Source organism: Sorghum bicolor, chromosome 2, assembly GCF_000003195.3.
Source record: "Sorghum bicolor cultivar BTx623 chromosome 2, Sorghum_bicolor_NCBIv3, whole genome shotgun sequence".
Lineage (NCBI taxonomy): Eukaryota > Viridiplantae > Streptophyta > Magnoliopsida > Poales > Poaceae > Sorghum > Sorghum bicolor.
In genome coordinates, this window is record NC_012871.2 from 14,641,206 (window position 1) to 14,658,975 (window position 17,770).

The 17,770-nt window shown below is 48.7% G+C and overlaps 1 protein-coding gene and 1 long non-coding RNA gene across 3 annotated transcripts in view; both read left to right on the forward strand.

Moving 5' to 3' along the window:
* LOC8057936 (alpha-glucosidase 2) overlaps positions 1-17,770 on the forward strand; it is a 47,322-nt gene that overhangs the window by 15,259 nt on the left and 14,293 nt on the right. For both annotated transcript variants that reach the window (XM_002459717.2, XM_021452898.1), the window contains exons 15-21: positions 4,287-4,374; positions 4,453-4,573; positions 5,883-6,076; positions 6,157-6,265; positions 6,382-6,537; positions 6,810-6,912; positions 7,031-7,204. In XM_002459717.2, coding sequence (XP_002459762.2) covers positions 4,287-4,374; positions 4,453-4,573; positions 5,883-6,076; positions 6,157-6,265; positions 6,382-6,537; positions 6,810-6,912; positions 7,031-7,204 — 945 coding nt within the window. The remainder of the gene's footprint in view (positions 1-4,286; positions 4,375-4,452; positions 4,574-5,882; positions 6,077-6,156; positions 6,266-6,381; positions 6,538-6,809; positions 6,913-7,030; positions 7,205-17,770) is intronic.
* LOC110432450 lies at positions 7,211-7,627 on the forward strand. Its single transcript, XR_002449899.1, has 2 exons — positions 7,211-7,376; positions 7,458-7,627. It is a non-coding gene; the product is annotated as an uncharacterized LOC110432450 (long non-coding RNA).

Consider the following 17,770-nt stretch of genomic DNA (forward strand, 5'->3'; position numbering starts at 1 on the left):
CCCGGTGGCATCCTGGTGCACCTCGACACCGAGGTAGAAGCTGAGTGCGCCGAGGTCACTCATGTCGAAGGTCTGCTTCATTTGAGCCTTGAACGCCTCCACTTCATCTTCCCTGGCGCGGGTGATTATCAAATCGTCGACGTAGACGCCGACAAGCAGGACAGTGCGTGCTCTGCTGGAAGCCCATAGCCTTCAGGGTGTTGTCCAGCTTTGCGTTCCACTCGCGCGGGGCTTGCCGCAAACTGTAGAGAGCCTTGCGCAGCCTGTAGACTTTCCCTTCTCCGGTGACGGCGTAGCCCGGCGGCTGCTGCACGTACGCCTCCTTGAGGTCGCCATTGAGAAATGCGGACTTGACGTCCATGTGGTGGACGCGCCACCCTTCTTGAGCCGCCAGCGCGAGGACCCGGACAGACTCCATGCGCGCCACCGGTGCGAACGCGTCATCATAGTCGATCCCCTCTTGCTCGACAAAGCCACGAGCCATGAGCCTGTCCTTGTGTTTGATCACCACACCTAGCTCGTTCTTCTTGAGCTTGAACACCCACTTCAGGGAAATGGGGCGGTAACCAGCAGGGAGACTGACCAGCTCCCAGGTGCGGTTTTGCTCCACCGACGCGAGCTCTTGCTCCATTGCAGCGCGCCAGGCAGGGTCATCCTTGGCCTGAGCATAGCTGGCCGGTTCTCCGGCATGCGTCAGGTGAACCTCGGCGAAGAGGCATGGAGGTGGCTCCGGCGTGGGCGTAGACCCGATGATGTTGCCAACGGTGCGGTACCACAATGGCTCGTCGTCGTGGAACGCGTCGAGGCAGTCTTCATCATCATCAAGCGGAGTGGCGATGTAGGGGAAGCAGAGTCAGTGGGTCAAGTGATGATGGTGCAGGCAGAGTCGTGGATGGCAGCACATGTGGAGCTAAGGACGGCTCCGGAGCAGGTGATGGTGATGCAGTGCTGCTCATCGACGGTGAGACGCTTTGCGCTCCTTCTTCACCTTCTGCCGTCCAGTACTCGACGTGAAGTCGCTTCTTGCTGCCGTTGAGCTCCCTGCAGCCGTGGATGACAAATCCTAGCTGCGACCTTCATCAAACACCACATCGCGGCTTACCTTGACCCGCTGTGTGGCCGGATCAAGGATCCGGTAGGCCTTCGCCCCTTCCGCGTAGCCGATGAAGACGCCCGATTTGCCGCGATCATCGAGCTTGCGCAGGTGGCTCAAGTCCTTGATGTAGGCAACACAACCGAAGACTTTGAGGTGGCTCACTGACGGCGCACGCCCGTGCCAGGCCTCGTATGGGGTCATGCCCAGCAAGCTCTTCGTCGGCGATCGGTTGAGCAGGTGTACCGCCGTCATGACCGTCTCTCTCCAGTACTTGGCTGGCATCCTCCTCTGCTTCAGCAGCGCACGGGCGGTGGTGACCACAGTCTGATTGCGGCGCTTGACCACGCCGTTCTGCTGCGGTGAGTGGGGCGCACTTAAGTGGCGTCGAACACCTTTTTCGGCGCAGTAGTCCGCGAACTCGGTGACGGTGAACTCCCCGCCATTGTCGGTGCGCAAGACCTTCAGCGCGTGGCCGCTCTCCTCTGCTTTCGCCTTGATCAGCTTCATGGCGTCAGCAGCAGCATCCTTGGTGGGTAGCGGAGCGACCCACATGAAGCGCGATGCGTCGTCAACCATTAGGAGGAAGTAACGGCGCCCGCCAGGAGTCGCTGACATCATCGGGCCGCACAGGTCACCAATGGCCATCTCCAACGGTTCCTCGGCGTGGCACCGCGCCTGCTGTGGGAACGGCCGCCGGCGCTGCTTGGTGACGACGTAGGTGTCGCAGATCTGCTCTGCATGCTTGATGACGGGGAGGCCACGCGCCATGGAGTGCTGGCCGTGCTGGTGCAGCGCCTCGAAGTTGAGGTGGCCGAACCGCTTGTGCCAGAGCCAGTCGTCGTTGTCCTTCCTTGTGGCGAGATAGGTTGCGCGGCATTGAGGTGGAGCATGTAGAGGCGGCTGGGCCCGTGGTTTACCTTGACCAGGAGGCGCCTGCGTGGATCCTAGATGCGCAGTATGCCGTGGTCGATTTCCACCTTGGACTCGCCTTCATCGAGCTGGCCCAAACTCATGATGGAGTTGTGTAGCGCAGGGATGAAGTAGACGCCTTGCAACACGCGGTGCTCACTGTTCTTCGCTTGGAACACGATGGAGCTGACGCCTTGAATCTCCACCCTTGACGCGTTGCCGAACCGCACCAAGCCGCGCACAGATGTGTTGAGGTCGGAGAACAGCTCGCGATGGCCGGTCATGTGGTGGGTGGCGCCACTGTCGAGGCACCAGCCGTTGAGCATGTCCTTGCCGCCGTTGTTCAAGAACACACAGGTTCGCGTCTCGTTGATGTCGACAGCTGCCTTGGAGCAGAAACCGTCGGACACGTTGAGCTCGATGACGCCATGGGTGAAGAAGAGGGCCGCGTCACCATCATCCGCCTGCCCGACGTTTGTGGCACTGCTGCACTCGTGTTGAGGCTCGGGGCACTCCTTTGCCTAGTGGCCGGGGCGACGACAATTGAGGCAGAGGTCATCGCGGTTGGCCTTGTGGTCACCACCGGTGCCTCCTACCTTTCCTCCTTGCCCGCCGCCCTCGCGATCACCTCCCTTGGTGCCTTTCCCCTTCTACTTCCTCCCGCCACCCGGACGTCGACGCGCCTCGCCACTGGAAGAAGTAGAGCTGCCCGCACCACCCGTGTCCTTCTGCTTCTGGCGCGCCAACCACTGCTCCTCCATGAGCATGAGCTTGTCGCGACGGACACAGGCTCATGTGCAGGCTCGTCGTCTACCGTCTTCAACCTCCTGAGGACCTCGATGGTGAGTTTCTGGAAGTCGAGCAGCGTCTCGATGGCGATCTTGAGCTGGGCGTACTTCTTGGGCGTGGCTCGAAGAAGCTTTTCCACCGCCCGCTCCTCGTCGAGGTTCCTCTCGCCGTGGAGGATCATCTGCTGCCTCAGCGTGGCGAGGCAGAGGGCAAAATCCTCGATCTGCTCCCCCGGACAAAAGGAGAGGTTTTCCCACTTCTTGCGCAGCCGCTGCAGCGTGGCGCGGCGGACACGGTCGACGTCGATGCGTGCCGCGGCGATGGAGTCCCACGCCTCCTTGGCAGAGAGCTTGTCCGCGAGCGACACCTGCATCTCCGGTGGCGACGACGGTGATGGCCTCCAGCGCGCGCCGATCGTTGTGATACGGGAGATCACCGTACCCAACGGCGTCCTAGAGTTGGCGCGCCTGCATCTTTAGCCGCACGAGCGTGCTCCACTCATGGTAGTTCGACTTTGTAAGCATCGGCCATGGAGTCCCCGTGCCGCCATCCTTGTACACTGTCTGGATCACTGGAGACCCGCGACGGCCTCCATGTCCGCGATGGCGAGCAGGCGACGGGGATTGAACCCGGCAATGCCTCCTTGGGCTCCGGCGACAGGTCCTGCGGCATGGATCAGGGCTCCTTCGCCCGTGCGCGCGGATCCGGTCCATCTTCACGCGGAGAGCCGCCGCCGTGGTGGCCGCCTCCTGAGCTGCTGCTGCTTGCCACGCCGCCTGCGCGGCTGCGGCCTCTGCCGCTGCCAAGCTCCTAGCGCGATCGGCGCCTGGGTTCACCACGGCGCCAGCCTCTGGGTTGGCGTCCACGGCGTTGCCGGCAGCGGCTGTTGCTGCTGCTCTGGCTCTCTGGCTTGATGTAGACATGGCTCCTAGGCCCTCTCAACCTGGCTCTTGATACCAATTGTTGGCATGAACAAATTGCAAATCTGAATCTGAACTGCCAGAGGGCAGCTTTTTCAAAGGGCCGCTTGGATTGAATTGAAATGCAACAAGTTCTCACACCGATACAAGGGAGGGGGGGCTGCTGCATATAAAGCATAGAGGGCAGACAGCACCCCAACATACCCTGACAACCTCTAACTGCCTAAAGCAAAACTGTCTAACAGCTAACAGCAACTTGGTTCTCAAGGCACCATGTTCAGCTTGGTCGCCAAGGAGCCTATTAGGCAAAGTAAGACTCAATTACAGTAAAGTAAATGGTAACTGGGCTAACACTAGGCTAACCCCTGTCATTTAGACCCTGTTCATTTGCTTTGATGTAGCTCTGTGCTCCTTAGTGGATGTTTGTGTGTTAGAGACGATTTTGCATTATTAATTGTAAATTGTTCAATTATCTGGCATCAAATATATATAGATGAAAAGATGCCAAGTGTTATTTTTCTTCATCTTTCTCTATGCTTTGGTATCTTTAATCTTTCCGATTGTTTTGGCAGCACTTTACCTAATAAAGGAGCTCATGAATGTGCACATAAGTTACCAAAGGGCATATGGTTGTCTTTTGATTTTGCGGATTCACATCCTGTAAGTTGGTTTCTAAACTCTTAGTTTGCTGACTTCAGTTCTATTCAAAGATTTATTTCTGAATGGATTATTGTGTAGGATTTGCCGATGTTGTATCTACAAGGTGGAGCAATTCTTCCTGTAGGTCTTCCTATTAAGCATGTTGGTGAAGCAAGTTTGGAGGATGATCTAACACTAATTATTGCATTGAATGAAAATGGTATGTACCTTCTCATTTTCTGAGGATCAGATGTTCGTATCCTTTATCTAACCAAGGTAGTGTTTGGTTGGGATAAGGAAACACAAACGTAAACGGACTGGATAAACAGTGGTAACATCAACATCATAAGCAATTAAATGATCTGTCTGGTTAGCCTTGGTAACAGTAGCTCATGACAGCAATGCAGAGTAGATCTTGGCCTGCATCTTGCCATCCTGTTCTTCCTTCACACTTCTGCGCTTTGCATTTTGTTCTTCTCGAACACGCATGTGAACTGCCCATCATTGTATAAGAAGAAGAAAAGAGTCTAGATGACTTGTAACCCTATAGGGGCAAAGAAGCTACAAAAAGGATTTACCAACAAACCTTAATCACAACCAGCAAATGAGCAAAACAATTATTGCCATATGCTTTGGACCCCTTTGGCTCCCGCCATACACCATAATGTTGCCTCATCTCTAATATCCCGCATAGATGGCAGTAAGATTAGGAGAAAACCCCTTAAAAATACAGCCATTCCTGATTCTCATCTTTACACATCCACCATGCCACCAAAACAACCAAGGAGTTGAAGCCATTGCGAGGTAAATTGGATCTGTAAAGCATGACACCACCAGTCTGTAAAATTGCAGTTCTCCAAACCTGGGGCTAAGTGCTGCAGTCCAACTATTGATAGCACTGAAAACCACACACTCCTTGCAAACACACAAGAAGTGAGCAAACCACACACTGTTGCTATGCTGTGCATAACCAGGAGAGATGCCGAAGCGCCACTCCGCGTGGAGTTTCTACAACAAGCTGCCACCCGCCGGTAAGGACTGCGTTACATCCTCTGCTCCACCCCACACCTTCTGCAGTCTAGCTGCGTCTGGATGGCGATTTATGCCCTTTTCGAGTTTGTGGCTGAACAAAGTCGATGAGTCCACTTTTGTGAAGATGACAACTAAGTATTGGATGGTGTCCTGGTAGGAGCATCATTACTTTAGGGAAGGCCCATATTCAATAACAGCGTGGTCTGATTACAGGAGGCATAAAACAAACACCACACAATGGATCTATTACCCTCTGTAATCAAATCAAAATTACTTTACCATCATCTGAACCAAACATTACCTAAATGTCAATATGTCATATGTGGTTGAATGAATAAGAAAATAAAATTTGATCTTCTGCACATTAATCTGTGTTTCCATGTAAACTATTTTTTTTATGCTTTAGTTGGCTTCTATTTGTGTTCAAGATATTGATTTAAAATGTTGTCTCAAAGCAGTGTGCATAAAATATGTCAATGGCTTGGCTTGTTTTACAGGTAAAGCTGAAGGTGTCCTCTTTGAAGATGCTGGAGATGGATATACATTCACACAGGGAGACTATCTTTTGACGTATTATATTGCTGAACTCCACTCATCGGTGGTTATTGTCAAAGTCTTAAAATCTGAAGGGTCATGGAAGAGACCAAAACGAAACCTAAAAATAAATATATTGCTTGGTGGAGGTGCTATGGTATGCCTATTGGCTTTCATTATTTTTATTCAGTCAATAAACGAACTTATCTTTAACACAACTTTTTTTTTTCCATCCAGATAAGTACAGATGGTGTTGATGGTGAAGAAATACACCTTACAATGCCTTCTGAATCTGAAGCGTCAAGCTTAGTCGCAACTAGCAAATTTGAGCATAAGAAACGAATGGGTATTTCTTGTACTACTTATTTATGGTTATACTGTTTTAACACACTAACAAAAAAGATACAATAGTTTTAATTGTCTCTGGTTGTCTTATACTGGCACAATGCGACGGTTGTACAGAGATGATTCAGCCTATACCTGATATAGAGGAGCCATCAGGGCAGGAAGGTGCTGAGCTATCAAAAATACCTGTTGATTTGAAAAGTGGAGACTGGTTCCTTAAGATTGTTCCATGGATTGGAGGCCGTATTATCTCGATGGCCCATCTTCCTTCTGGTATGCTTCACAATCACATGTGCAATGTGTAATATCTTCTATTAATTTTTTATCTTAGAAATAGGGATATCCTTGTTTATTTTCTGATGTGTACTTTTCCTGACGTACTATAAAATGCATCTACGTTCTTTGTGATGGTTTTATACTTGTATATTCTTTGGTTATACAATTGCATTATGAATAGATCATGCTAATTTATCATTAGCTTTGAGTATCACTTGTTAATTATTATCTAGCATAGCTTGAGTATAATTTGTAATTGATATTTTCAGATTCCCAGTGGCTTCACAGCAGGATTGAGATAAATGGTTATGAAGAATACAGTGGGACTGAGTATAGGTCTGCTGGTTGCACAGAGGAGTACAAAGTCATCAGGTAACTAAAGTAATCACTTCAGACTAATTGTCCGTGTGGTTATTTGTTTTCTGTTACATATTTCTAGTCTAGTTCTAGTTTTGTCCACTAAATAACTTTAAGTTCAAATAAACTGTAGGAGGTATCTTGAACAATCTGGAGAGGAGGAATCTATTTGTATGGAAGGAGACATTGGTGGTGGTCTGGTTCTCCAGCGCCAGATATCTATTTTGAAGGAGAACCCAAAAATTGTTCAGATTGACTCCAGCATTCAGGCAAGAAGTGTAGGAGCTGGTTCTGGTGGGTTTTCAAGGTGAGGGCCCTTCTTCTCCCCTGAAATTACTGTGATAAATCCTCAACGAGTTTCTGTGCAACTCTGCAACCAACATAAATTTCAACCACAAAGCACACCACCAGAATGCTCCTATGCGCATGGAAAACAAATTTGTGGAGATTCTGTCCTCAACTCCAACAGTGTACTTCAGGTCGCCACCATTGCATCTTTCTTTCGCCCCACTAGCAAACAATTCCATGACGTCTCTGATAGTCTCTCTTGCTTGAAGAAGACCATAGAAACCATATTGATTGACATGAAGACCAAACAAAGAAAAGATTAAAAAACGAGGAACAAAGGTGCCCTTCCACTGTCATTATACTTTCTTGATTTTTCTCTCTCTGTTCATGACTTGAACTCAAGTGTGACAAAAAGAAGGATTGAAGGTCAACAACTTTATAATTTTTCTAGATCTTGCTGATGATAGAATGTCTAATTGGATTATTGGGCTAACCCTAGAAGGGTAGCAATATAGTATGACATATACGGGCCTCATGGGCCTAATACATTCATACTCTAACACCCCCCGCAGTCTAAACTACGGGCGCAACAGAGTTGCAGACTGGAGTTACAGACTGGATATGAAATGAAAAGTACACACGAGCCCCCCACAGGCGCAACTAGCCACTGGTGATATTGAGACTGGAGCGAAACTCGGTGAAGGTCGAGGACGGGAGGCCCTTCGTGAAGATGTCAGCAAACTGAGAGGTGGTCAGGACATGGAGGACCCGAACATCGTCGATGGCGACCCGATCTCGGACAAAGTGTAGATCTATCTCCACATGCTTGGTCCGCTGGTGCTAAACAGGGTTGGTGAAGAGGTACACCGCACTGATGTTGTCACAGTAGACTAGCGTGCTCCAGGAGAGAGGGCTATGGAGCTCGGCGAGGAGTTGCCTGAGCCAGGAGGCCTCAGCCACGCCGTTAGCGACAGCGTGGTACTCCGCCTCACACTGGAGCGAGCGGGAGACCACCGGCTGGCGCTTGGACAACCAGGACACCAGGTTGCCGCCCAGAAAGACAGCGTAGCCGGAGGTGGAGCATCGAGTGTTCGGACACCCGGCCCAGTCCGCGTCAGTGTAGACAACGAGCTCGGTGGAGGATGACCGGTGAATGAGCAGGCAGTGCCGCGGAGGCAGCGGAGGAGGCGCTTGAGAGCAATGAGGTGGGGCTCTCGGGGATCATGCATCTGAAGACAGATCTGCTATACTGCATAGGTGATGTCCGGCCTGGTGAAGGTGAGGTACTGAAGTGTATTGGCAAGACTCTGGTATACAGTGGGGTCGTCCACTGAGGAACCCTCAACCTCTGACAGCTTGCCTTGTGTATCAACCGGAGTGGAGCAGGGCTTGCAATGAGTTATCCTAGCTCGCTCTAGGATATCAAGAGTGTACTGCCGCTAGTGAAGAAGTAGGCTGGTGGGACGAGGCTCAACGGTGACCCTGAGGAAGTGGTGGAGCACACCAAGATCCTTCACAGGAAACTCCTGCTGAAGAGAGCTGATGATGCGGCGGAGTACTGACTAACTAGAGGATGTGAGGACAATATCATCAACATAGAGCAGCAGGTAGGCAGTCTCAGCTCTATGGTGATAGATAAATAGGGGCGTATCTGACTTGGCCTCCACAAATCCCAATGTCAACAGGAACGCATCAAGTCAAGAGTGCCACGCCCGAGGGGCCTGCTTGAGGCCGTAGAGAGACTTGTTGAGCCGACGCTCAACGAGTCAACAAACCCCACTGGTTGGCTGCAGTAGACTGTCTCAGTGAGAGTCCCGTGCAGAAACATTCTTGATGTCCAGCTGATGCACGGGCCACGAGCGAGCAAGAGCCAGTGAGAGCACCATGCGAACGGTGGCCGGCTTCACCACGGGGCTGAAAGTCTCATCATAGTCGACTCCAGGGTGTTGAGTGAAACCCTGAAGAACCCAGCCAATCTTGTACCTCTCAAGGGTACCATCAGCCTGCCGCTTGTGGGTCCAGATCCACTTGCCGGTGACGATGTTGGAGCTGGGCGGACGGGGTACCAGATCTCATGTTTTGTTGGCGAGAAGTGCCGCGTATTCCTCCAACATTGCGTGACGCCAGTGAGGATTCGACAAGGCGACGCGAATGGAGCCAAGAGAGCCAGGGAGAGACCTGCGGGTCGCTGGGCATCGCCGAGAGAGCCAGGGACCGCAGGGTACCAACCGCGTGCCGTGTCACCATAGGGTGAACATGTCGCGGGTGTCCGTGAAGGAGCGGTGGGTGGTACACCGGCGGCACACCACGGGTAGTCGAGTGCCGCGGCGGTGGTGTAGGCGTCGCTGGCGGAGAGGAGGCCTCCGGTGGCCTAGGCGTCATCAGAGGGGAAGAGGCTGCACCACCGCCGCAGCCAAGAGCAAGAAACATGGTAAAAGGTTATGCTATGGTTGCGGGGCATATCGGCACATGAGAGATATGTGTCCAAACAAGAGTTGGGCCAACAAGTGTGAGGTGGGCGAGAAAAGGGCCTCTAGCAAGTTTGCAAACCAACTCAAGATGGATGAACCTAAAGCTAGCATCAAGTGCAACAAAGTAAGCCACTTGAGCAATACTTGCAAGGATTTCAAGAAGACAAGAAACAAGGCTCAAGTTGCAACAAGAAGATGCTATGCATGCAATGAGGTTGGACACATGATATATGAGGGTCACAACAAACAAAACAAGGATTGTAGCAACAAAGACCGCATTTGGTACAATTGTAGAAGAAAGGGACATCTAAGCTATGATTGTCCCAACGGTAACATGCCTAAGCCAAATGCATATGTTTTCAATGATAAGCTTAGGAGGACCACAAATGGATCTATTACTAGGCAAGCAAGGTATTCATCACATGCTAGCACTAGAGCCACTTGGGTGCCTAAGCACATTGCAACTAACTCTATAGGACCCAACAAGAGTTGGGTACCAAAGTGTGCCTAAGCTGTGATTGTAGGTACTTGGAGAAGATGAAGGCTTTGGGGTGGTTGAGAAAGCATACCATGTCTTTACATATGACACGCTCAACCTATCAACTTGTTCACCAATCTCCGATATGGAGTTGACCCAAAGCAAACTAATTTGCCATATCATTCATTTCATCTTCATCGTCGGTGAGAAGTACATAATTAGTTAAGTCATTCATTCTTAATATTTCTCAAATAGCAATATTTGTGATATTTGAGAAAGTGAGTAAGTAAATTTGACCACATACTTACTTGCCATTCGATGCCATTAATGTCTCTAGTAGAGCAATATATTCACCTATGTGCAGGTCAATTCAAAGAAAAAAGGAATGGCTAGAAAATAAAATGATTAGTTTCTGTCCTGTGCATGTCGGACGTGTCCGACATTGTGCCGGATGTGTCCGGTATTCTCGGGGCTTGAATTTCTGATGAAAATCCCATGAAAAGACCTGGGGCTGATGTACTTTAGTATTTAACCACTAATAATGGTCCAAGACTGGTTCTACTGCCCAAATAATTCATTGCAGGGGTGTGAGACATGTCGGACGTGTCCGATAATATCTCGGACGTGTCCAAAATTCACGTGACCATACTTCAAATTACACTCAGTGGTATTCATAGGGGCTCAAGGCTAAGGTATCGTTTCATATGAGCATTGTAAGTGCATGTAAGGCACATATGCTAGAATGTGCATTTGATTGACTTAAGATAGAATCTTTTCAAAATCTTTAATAGCATGAGTAAGCTGAGTGGTTTGTGAAAACAATGGGTTTTAGGTCTTTGTGGCCTAATCATGTCAAGTGTGGTTATTGTTCTCCTTAGTTGATTGTCTGCCTAATCACACTCGGCATGATTCTCTCAAGTCTTAAGTCACTCTTTTATCTCTACCTCACATCTCTAGACATCAGAAGACTCATGGACATAAGACCGAGGAAAAAATTCTTGAAGAAATTTCAAAATGAGATTTGAAATATTTTGGAGTACAAATTGTGAAGAAAGGTGATGAGAAATGATTGGATTAAGTAATTAAAAAAATTAATAATATGTTTGGACTCAGTGTTCACATAGAAGGGGTCTTGGATCAAGAAAAAAAATAAGAAGTACAGCAAACAGTTTGGAGCCCGAGCATCTCAGATGCGTTCGGCAACATCCCGGACACGTCCGATATGCGCGGGGTTAAAGAAGCAGCTTACCCTTTTAGACCTGTTGTCTCCCCATTCTCCTTTCTCTCTCCCAACAGCCAACTGCCACTCCTCTCTTATCACAATGGCGATTTCATGGGTAGACCGTGGAAAGGGAAGGGAGGAAGGTGGAGTGGAGTCACCAAGCATCAAGAGTCAAGGATTTGCAGCAAGAAATCAAAAGCCCAACTTTTCCTCTACTCTCACGGTATTCAAATCTCGGACTCCTTCCGATCTATTGGACAGAGCTTTATTTCCAAATCCTTTTGGTGAAGAGGCTACATTTCTTGTCTAGAAGCTATGTCTAAAGTATGGATTGAACTGGTTGAGATTTGAAGTTGGAACCCTAGGATAAGGCTGCTGCGTCCAGGTCGGACACGTCCGGTATGGATCAGCAGAGCAACACCTGCTGCTTTCTTGCTTTAGACTCATTTCCCTATTGTCTTAGATGATCTCAATAATTGTTATAGATGCTTTGTGAACCTATTTGACATTAATTTGTGTTTAGGTGATTACACATTCATCAAATAATTATTGTTTCATCTTATGGCAATGTGAGAGGCACATTTGGACATGGCTCTAAATACTTATATATCTCTGTGATGTTTATGGATTCAGGGGGAGCTCATGACTAGGGACGGACGAATTGAGCCACGAGCTAAGCATAGGAATGATCACATTGCCATGAAGTACTACAAAAGAACAAGAGAAGCTAGAAAAGCAGTTGGCAACGGTAGTGGCAGTGGCAGTGGAGATAGGAGGACGAAGTCTGGCAGGCTTGCAGATAGAGCGCCAACAGATTATGCAGAAGGTAGTGATGATGATGATTCATCCTCTTCTTCAGAGTCAGACCAGTTTGGAGTTGAGGCCAGAGGTGAAATTGAGTCTGAGCATGAGTCAGGCAATGGTCAAGAGTTTGAGGGCAGTGATGAAGAGCATGTGCATTCCAGAATGTATCACAAGCACAGCAGCCAGGACAGGGAGGTGGACGTCACTTGGGGCATCCTAGAGTCTATGCTCCTAATGTGCCAGATTTTGTGAGGAGAACCAATTGCAAGGGCACAGAGATGACAAAGAGAGTGAAGACTCTTAGGAGTGAGGACGCCTGGAGATAGTAGCGAGATCATGTTAGCACCTGCTGCAACAAGTCATATGTTAGTTGTCTGCAGCGGGGGTTCTCTCTTGGTCGCCCTTGTATTTCCTCCCCGGTGACTTAGCTGTTTTGTTTTAAGGCGGGGTGTGTGTGTGTTTGTGGGGTCTTGCCTCTGTATGTGTTTAGCCCCTGTAAGACTTTCCTTTTCTTCTATTAATATAATGATACGCAGCTCTCTTGCATGTTCGAGAAAAAAAAAAGATTTCTGCTATAATCTCCCACATTGTCCTTGTCACCAACCTTGCAGGAAATAGTCTTCCTGAACATCCTGTCGAAGTATTATGTGGGAAAAGACCTTTCACCTTCCCCACAACTGCTCCTCTGAAGCCTGGAATGTACAGCTGACCCATCCTCTCCGGAGGTGTCACTATCTCATCATGTATGCTATCTCTAGCAAGATCCTCCTCATCAAAACAAAGATATCAAACGAAGACTGCATACTCAACACTGAAACACTCGCCAGCTATCATCCAGTGCATCACCCTATCTGAATCAACATACAAAGTGGCATAGAACTGAGCCACTATCTCTGGGTTCCAATCATGCTTGAAAGATATGATCTCACTAGCACCAATCCTTGCACAAATATCAACAGCTCTATCAAGTGAAGACTTCTTGTGAGCCTTCAACTCCTTCCACTTAGCCCACTGAGACTTGATAACCACAGGATTTCTAGTCAAGATAACACTGGTGTAGAAGTCAATCTGAAACAAAGTGTGAAACCTGTAGTCAAACATCACCTGCTGCTGAGTCCTGGGGTCCTCACTCCTAAAAGTCTTCACTCTCTTTGTCATCCCTGTGCCCTTGTAATTGGTTCTCCTCACAAAATCTGGCACATTAGGAGCATAGACTCTAGGATGCCCCAAGTGACGTCCACCTCCCTGTCCTGGCTGCTGTGCTTGTGATACATTCAGGGCCTGCACATGCTCTTCATCATTGCCCTCAAACTCTTGACCATTGCCTGACTCATGCTCAAACTCAATTTTACCTCTGGCCTCAACTCTAAACTGGTCTGACTTTGAAGCAGAGGATGAATCATCATCATCACTACCTTCTGCATAATCTGTTGGCGCACTATCTGCAAGCCTGCTAGACTTCGTCCTCCTATCTCCACTGCCACTGCCACTACCGCTGCCAGCTGCTCTTCTAGCTTCTCTTGTTCTTTTGTAGTACTTCATGGCAATGGGATCATTCCTGTGCTTAGCTCGTGGCTCAATCCGACCGTCTCTAGTCATGAGCTGCCCCTGAATCCATAAACATCACAGAGATATATAAGCATTTAGAGCCATGTCCAAATGTGCCTCTCACATTGCCATAAGATGAAACAATAATTATTTGATGAATGTGTAATCACCTAGACACAAATTAATGTCAAATAGGTTCACAAAGCATCTATAACAATTATTGAGATCATCTAAGACAATAGGGAAATGAGTCTAAAGCAAGAAAGCAGCAGGTGTTGCTCTGCTGATCCATACCGGACGTGTCCGGTATGAGGTCGGACGCGTCTGACCTGGACGCAGCAGCCTTATCCTAGGGTTCCAACTTCAAATCTCAACCAGTTCAATCCATACTTTAGACATAGCTTCTAGACAAGAAATGTAGCCTCTTCACCAAAGGGATTTGGAAATAAAGCTCTGTCCAATAGATCAGAAGGAGTCCGAGATTTGAATACCGTGAGAGTAGAGGAAAAGTTGGGCTTTTGATTTCTTGCTGCAAATCCTTGACTCTTGATGCTTGGTGACTCCACTCCACCTTCCTTCCCTTTCCACGGTCTACCCATGAAATCGCCATTGTGATAAGAGAGGAGTGGCAGTTGGTTGTTGGGAGAGAGAAAGGAGAATGGGGAGAGAACAGGTCTGAAAGGGTAAGCTGCTTCTTTAACCCCGCGCATACCGGACGTGTTCGGGATGTTGCCGAACGCGTCCGAGATGCTCGGGCTCCAAACTGTTTGATGTCCATCAGAAGACTCATGGGCTTTTGTAAACTTGTATCAAATACCTATGAGAGCTTTTCCCTATTTCACACTTAGTAAGATCATTAGTTCTTTTTATCGCGGTTGTCATTCAATCACCCAAAACACATTAAGTGGCTTAATACACTTACAGAGGTACTAAGCAAGGGTGAAGGGCAAGCGACGGCTTGACCGCCGAAAAACCTAGCTAAGATGAAGAAGGAATTACTTGGATTTAGTTGAGGTACTGATGAAGCTTTAAGGGTCATGTTGATGTGGAGGATCAAATCTACTATTGAAGTAGTTAATGGAAATGACTTGGTACATTTGGAGTAAAACCTATCTATTGAATGGAACCAAGTCATGTGCTCAAGATGGCTATGCTCAAGATGAAAACAAGTTTGACATGATGACATCCTCAGCTTATCAAGAATTGAAAGAAAGGCTTTGGTTTGATGGAAGCTTCTTAAGTGGTTTCAATTTGATTTATCTTTTGATCTTTAGTTGATAGGAAAGCCATACTATTAAGAGGGATGCATCATGATCATAGATTAATACTCTCTAGTGCTCAAGTCAACCCATGTGACGTCATAGAGAAACTAACCTGAGAGCTGAACTCATTTTGCATAGGCCGTGCATACCGGACGCGTCCGGTATGGGTACTGACACCACGTCGTCTCTGGTCCGAGCACCAAACTCAAAGAGGATGCGACCCGGTCTCGATGACGCAGGAGGATCGAAGGCTTTGTGCACACAAGGAGGTGTACCATCGTCAGAGGTCCTTGAACGGTGCGGCAAAGAATGATGAGGAAATCAATGGCAAGTCACTCAAGGATGACCAGGACTAGACGTGTTGTACCATATACGTATGTACCTAGAAGATGGGTGGCTTCAACGGGTGGAAGCAGACGCCACACTCCAGCACTCGCTCATCCACCATGATATCGCGGACAGTCACCGGAGCTGACGACGAAGACCCCTTCTCGGCGCCACCGCTTGAAAGAACCTCCGGTGATGGTGCACCTCCCTGTGTGCACAAAGCCTTGGATCCTCCGACGGCGTCGACGAGACTGGGTCACATCCGCTTTGCGTCTGGTCCTCTAGCCGAAGACATCGTGGTGTCCAAGCTCCGCCGAGCAGACAACAGTGATCCGGCGCCGGCCGACCGTGCACGCGCGTGGCTCCATCTCTCCTCGACTTGCTGTGCGTTGTGTGCTCTATTGCTCAACTCGCCTTCAAATTTATTGAAGTGACCAGTGCGTGCACAACACTTGAAGTAAATTGTGGCAGTCATTACACGTGAGCCCAGGCGAAGATCAGGAACCCAATGCAAGAGGCATGCAGGAACCATCGACTGGGATCTGCTGAATCTTTTCAATTCGATCTTTGAATCTTGTAGTCTGCACTAGTACTTGAATGTGAAAGCTAGGAGGCCGCTTCGATTTCCCAGGCCACACCTTCAAGCAGTAGGATGACAAATGCAAGCCGCAGCTCGGAAGAACCTTCGACGATGGTACACCTCCTTGTGTGCACAAAGCCTTCGATCCTCCTGCATTGATGAGACTGGGTCGGGCAGGTGCACGCGGCTCCCTCTCCTCGGTCGTGACTTGCTGTCTATTGTGTGCACTGTTGCTCACCTCGCCTCTCAAATTTATTGAATAGACGAGAGCGCGCACAACCCCCATGGGCATAAAAAGCACCCCTGTTGCTCAACTAGCCTGTCAAATTTATTGAAGAGATGAGAGCGTGCACAGCCCCCATGGGGATAAAAAGCACCCCATTTTCATCACTTAATGGATGAAATCCCCATCTGGGATCAGTCAATAAGTTTAGTTTTAGTTTGTAAGCATCAATAATGGTGGATCAAGTTTGTAAGCATCCATAATGGTGGATCAAGTTTTCCCTTCTGTAGCCCCAGAACACAATTCACTGTGTGATGGGTACTACCTGCACAGATAGATAACCCCAAGGGGTGACGGGGATGGGGAGGCAGGGAACTTCCCTCCCCCATTTCCCCCGATGGGGATGTCGTGCCTTCTCGTGCACTCATTTGGTCAGCCGCGCCGCATCCTCCACCGGCTCCTGCACTTTGCTCTCTGTCTCTCTCGGACTCTCGTCCTGAACAGTGAACACCATTGGAGCTCCTTCTCAATCCCTGTAGATCTCTTTCCACCGCACAGGCTCCTCTCCTTTTCTTTCCCTCTTCCCACGCGCCGCCTGCTCAAGCTCCGTGCCCCCGCCACACGCTCGTGCGCTGACTCCGGCCCTCAGTCCACCCCGCGTCGTCGCTTCGTGCCCTCGCGCCATGCCTTCGTCCTCGTTGTCTTCCTCCATGACAGTGTCGGAGCTCGCATCAAAATACAGGGGTGTATTTTGTCCAATGTGAATGAGCATGTACAAAAGTTCCAAAAATTCAACTCCTTTAAATAGCACAGCAAAAATATCTACTTCTTGCTCTTAATTTTGCCTTTGTTCTAGTTCAGTTCAGGGAGCAAAAATTTTACAGACAATCTTAATCACTAAATTGCTAATGTGCTGTCTTTTATTTATATGCAGTAGAAACCATGGAATCAACATTTTGTTGCTCACCAGATTCAATAGTCAAGATAAGTAAACTTCTGTCACTTGACTCAATGGCCAGGTCATTGAAATTGGGCTTGGGAATATGCTGTGCCTGAAATCAATTAGGCCACCCAAGAAGATTTTTGAGAAACTTATGAACGAAGCAAGGGTTACTGATCAAGATAAGATCGCACTGCGCATACACGGGGAAGTGGAGCTAACCTTGGAACCCCAAAATGTCTTTCTCGTTTTTGGAGTTGGCATGAAAGGTGGTAAAATTAAGGACCTTCCAAAAGAAAATGATCAATGTTCAAATATAAACGAACAAATGTTCAGACTCTTGAAATATGCTCATGAAAAGTCTGTTAACACGGGTGCTGGGTTAGGTCAGGACATGGAAAAGGATCATGAGGCTATGCCGAGTCTGGAGGATGCAACACTGAGTCAGAACAAGGATGATACAGGGCTGGGTGTGGACCAGGACAAGGGTTCTGAGGTTATGCCTACAGTCGTGCCAGTACAAGGGGGCAAGAAGGATGGTACAGCTGTGCCGGTTCTGAGTCAGGAGGATGCAAGGAACACGGATGATACAGTCGTGCCAGTTCAAGGGGGCAAGAAGGATGGTACAGTTGTGCCAGTTCAAGGCAAGAGCAAGAAAAGCAGAAGAGATTATTTAAAGACAGGATTATTAACAAAATGTTTGTACTTCGAAAACTAGGGGACGAAAAAA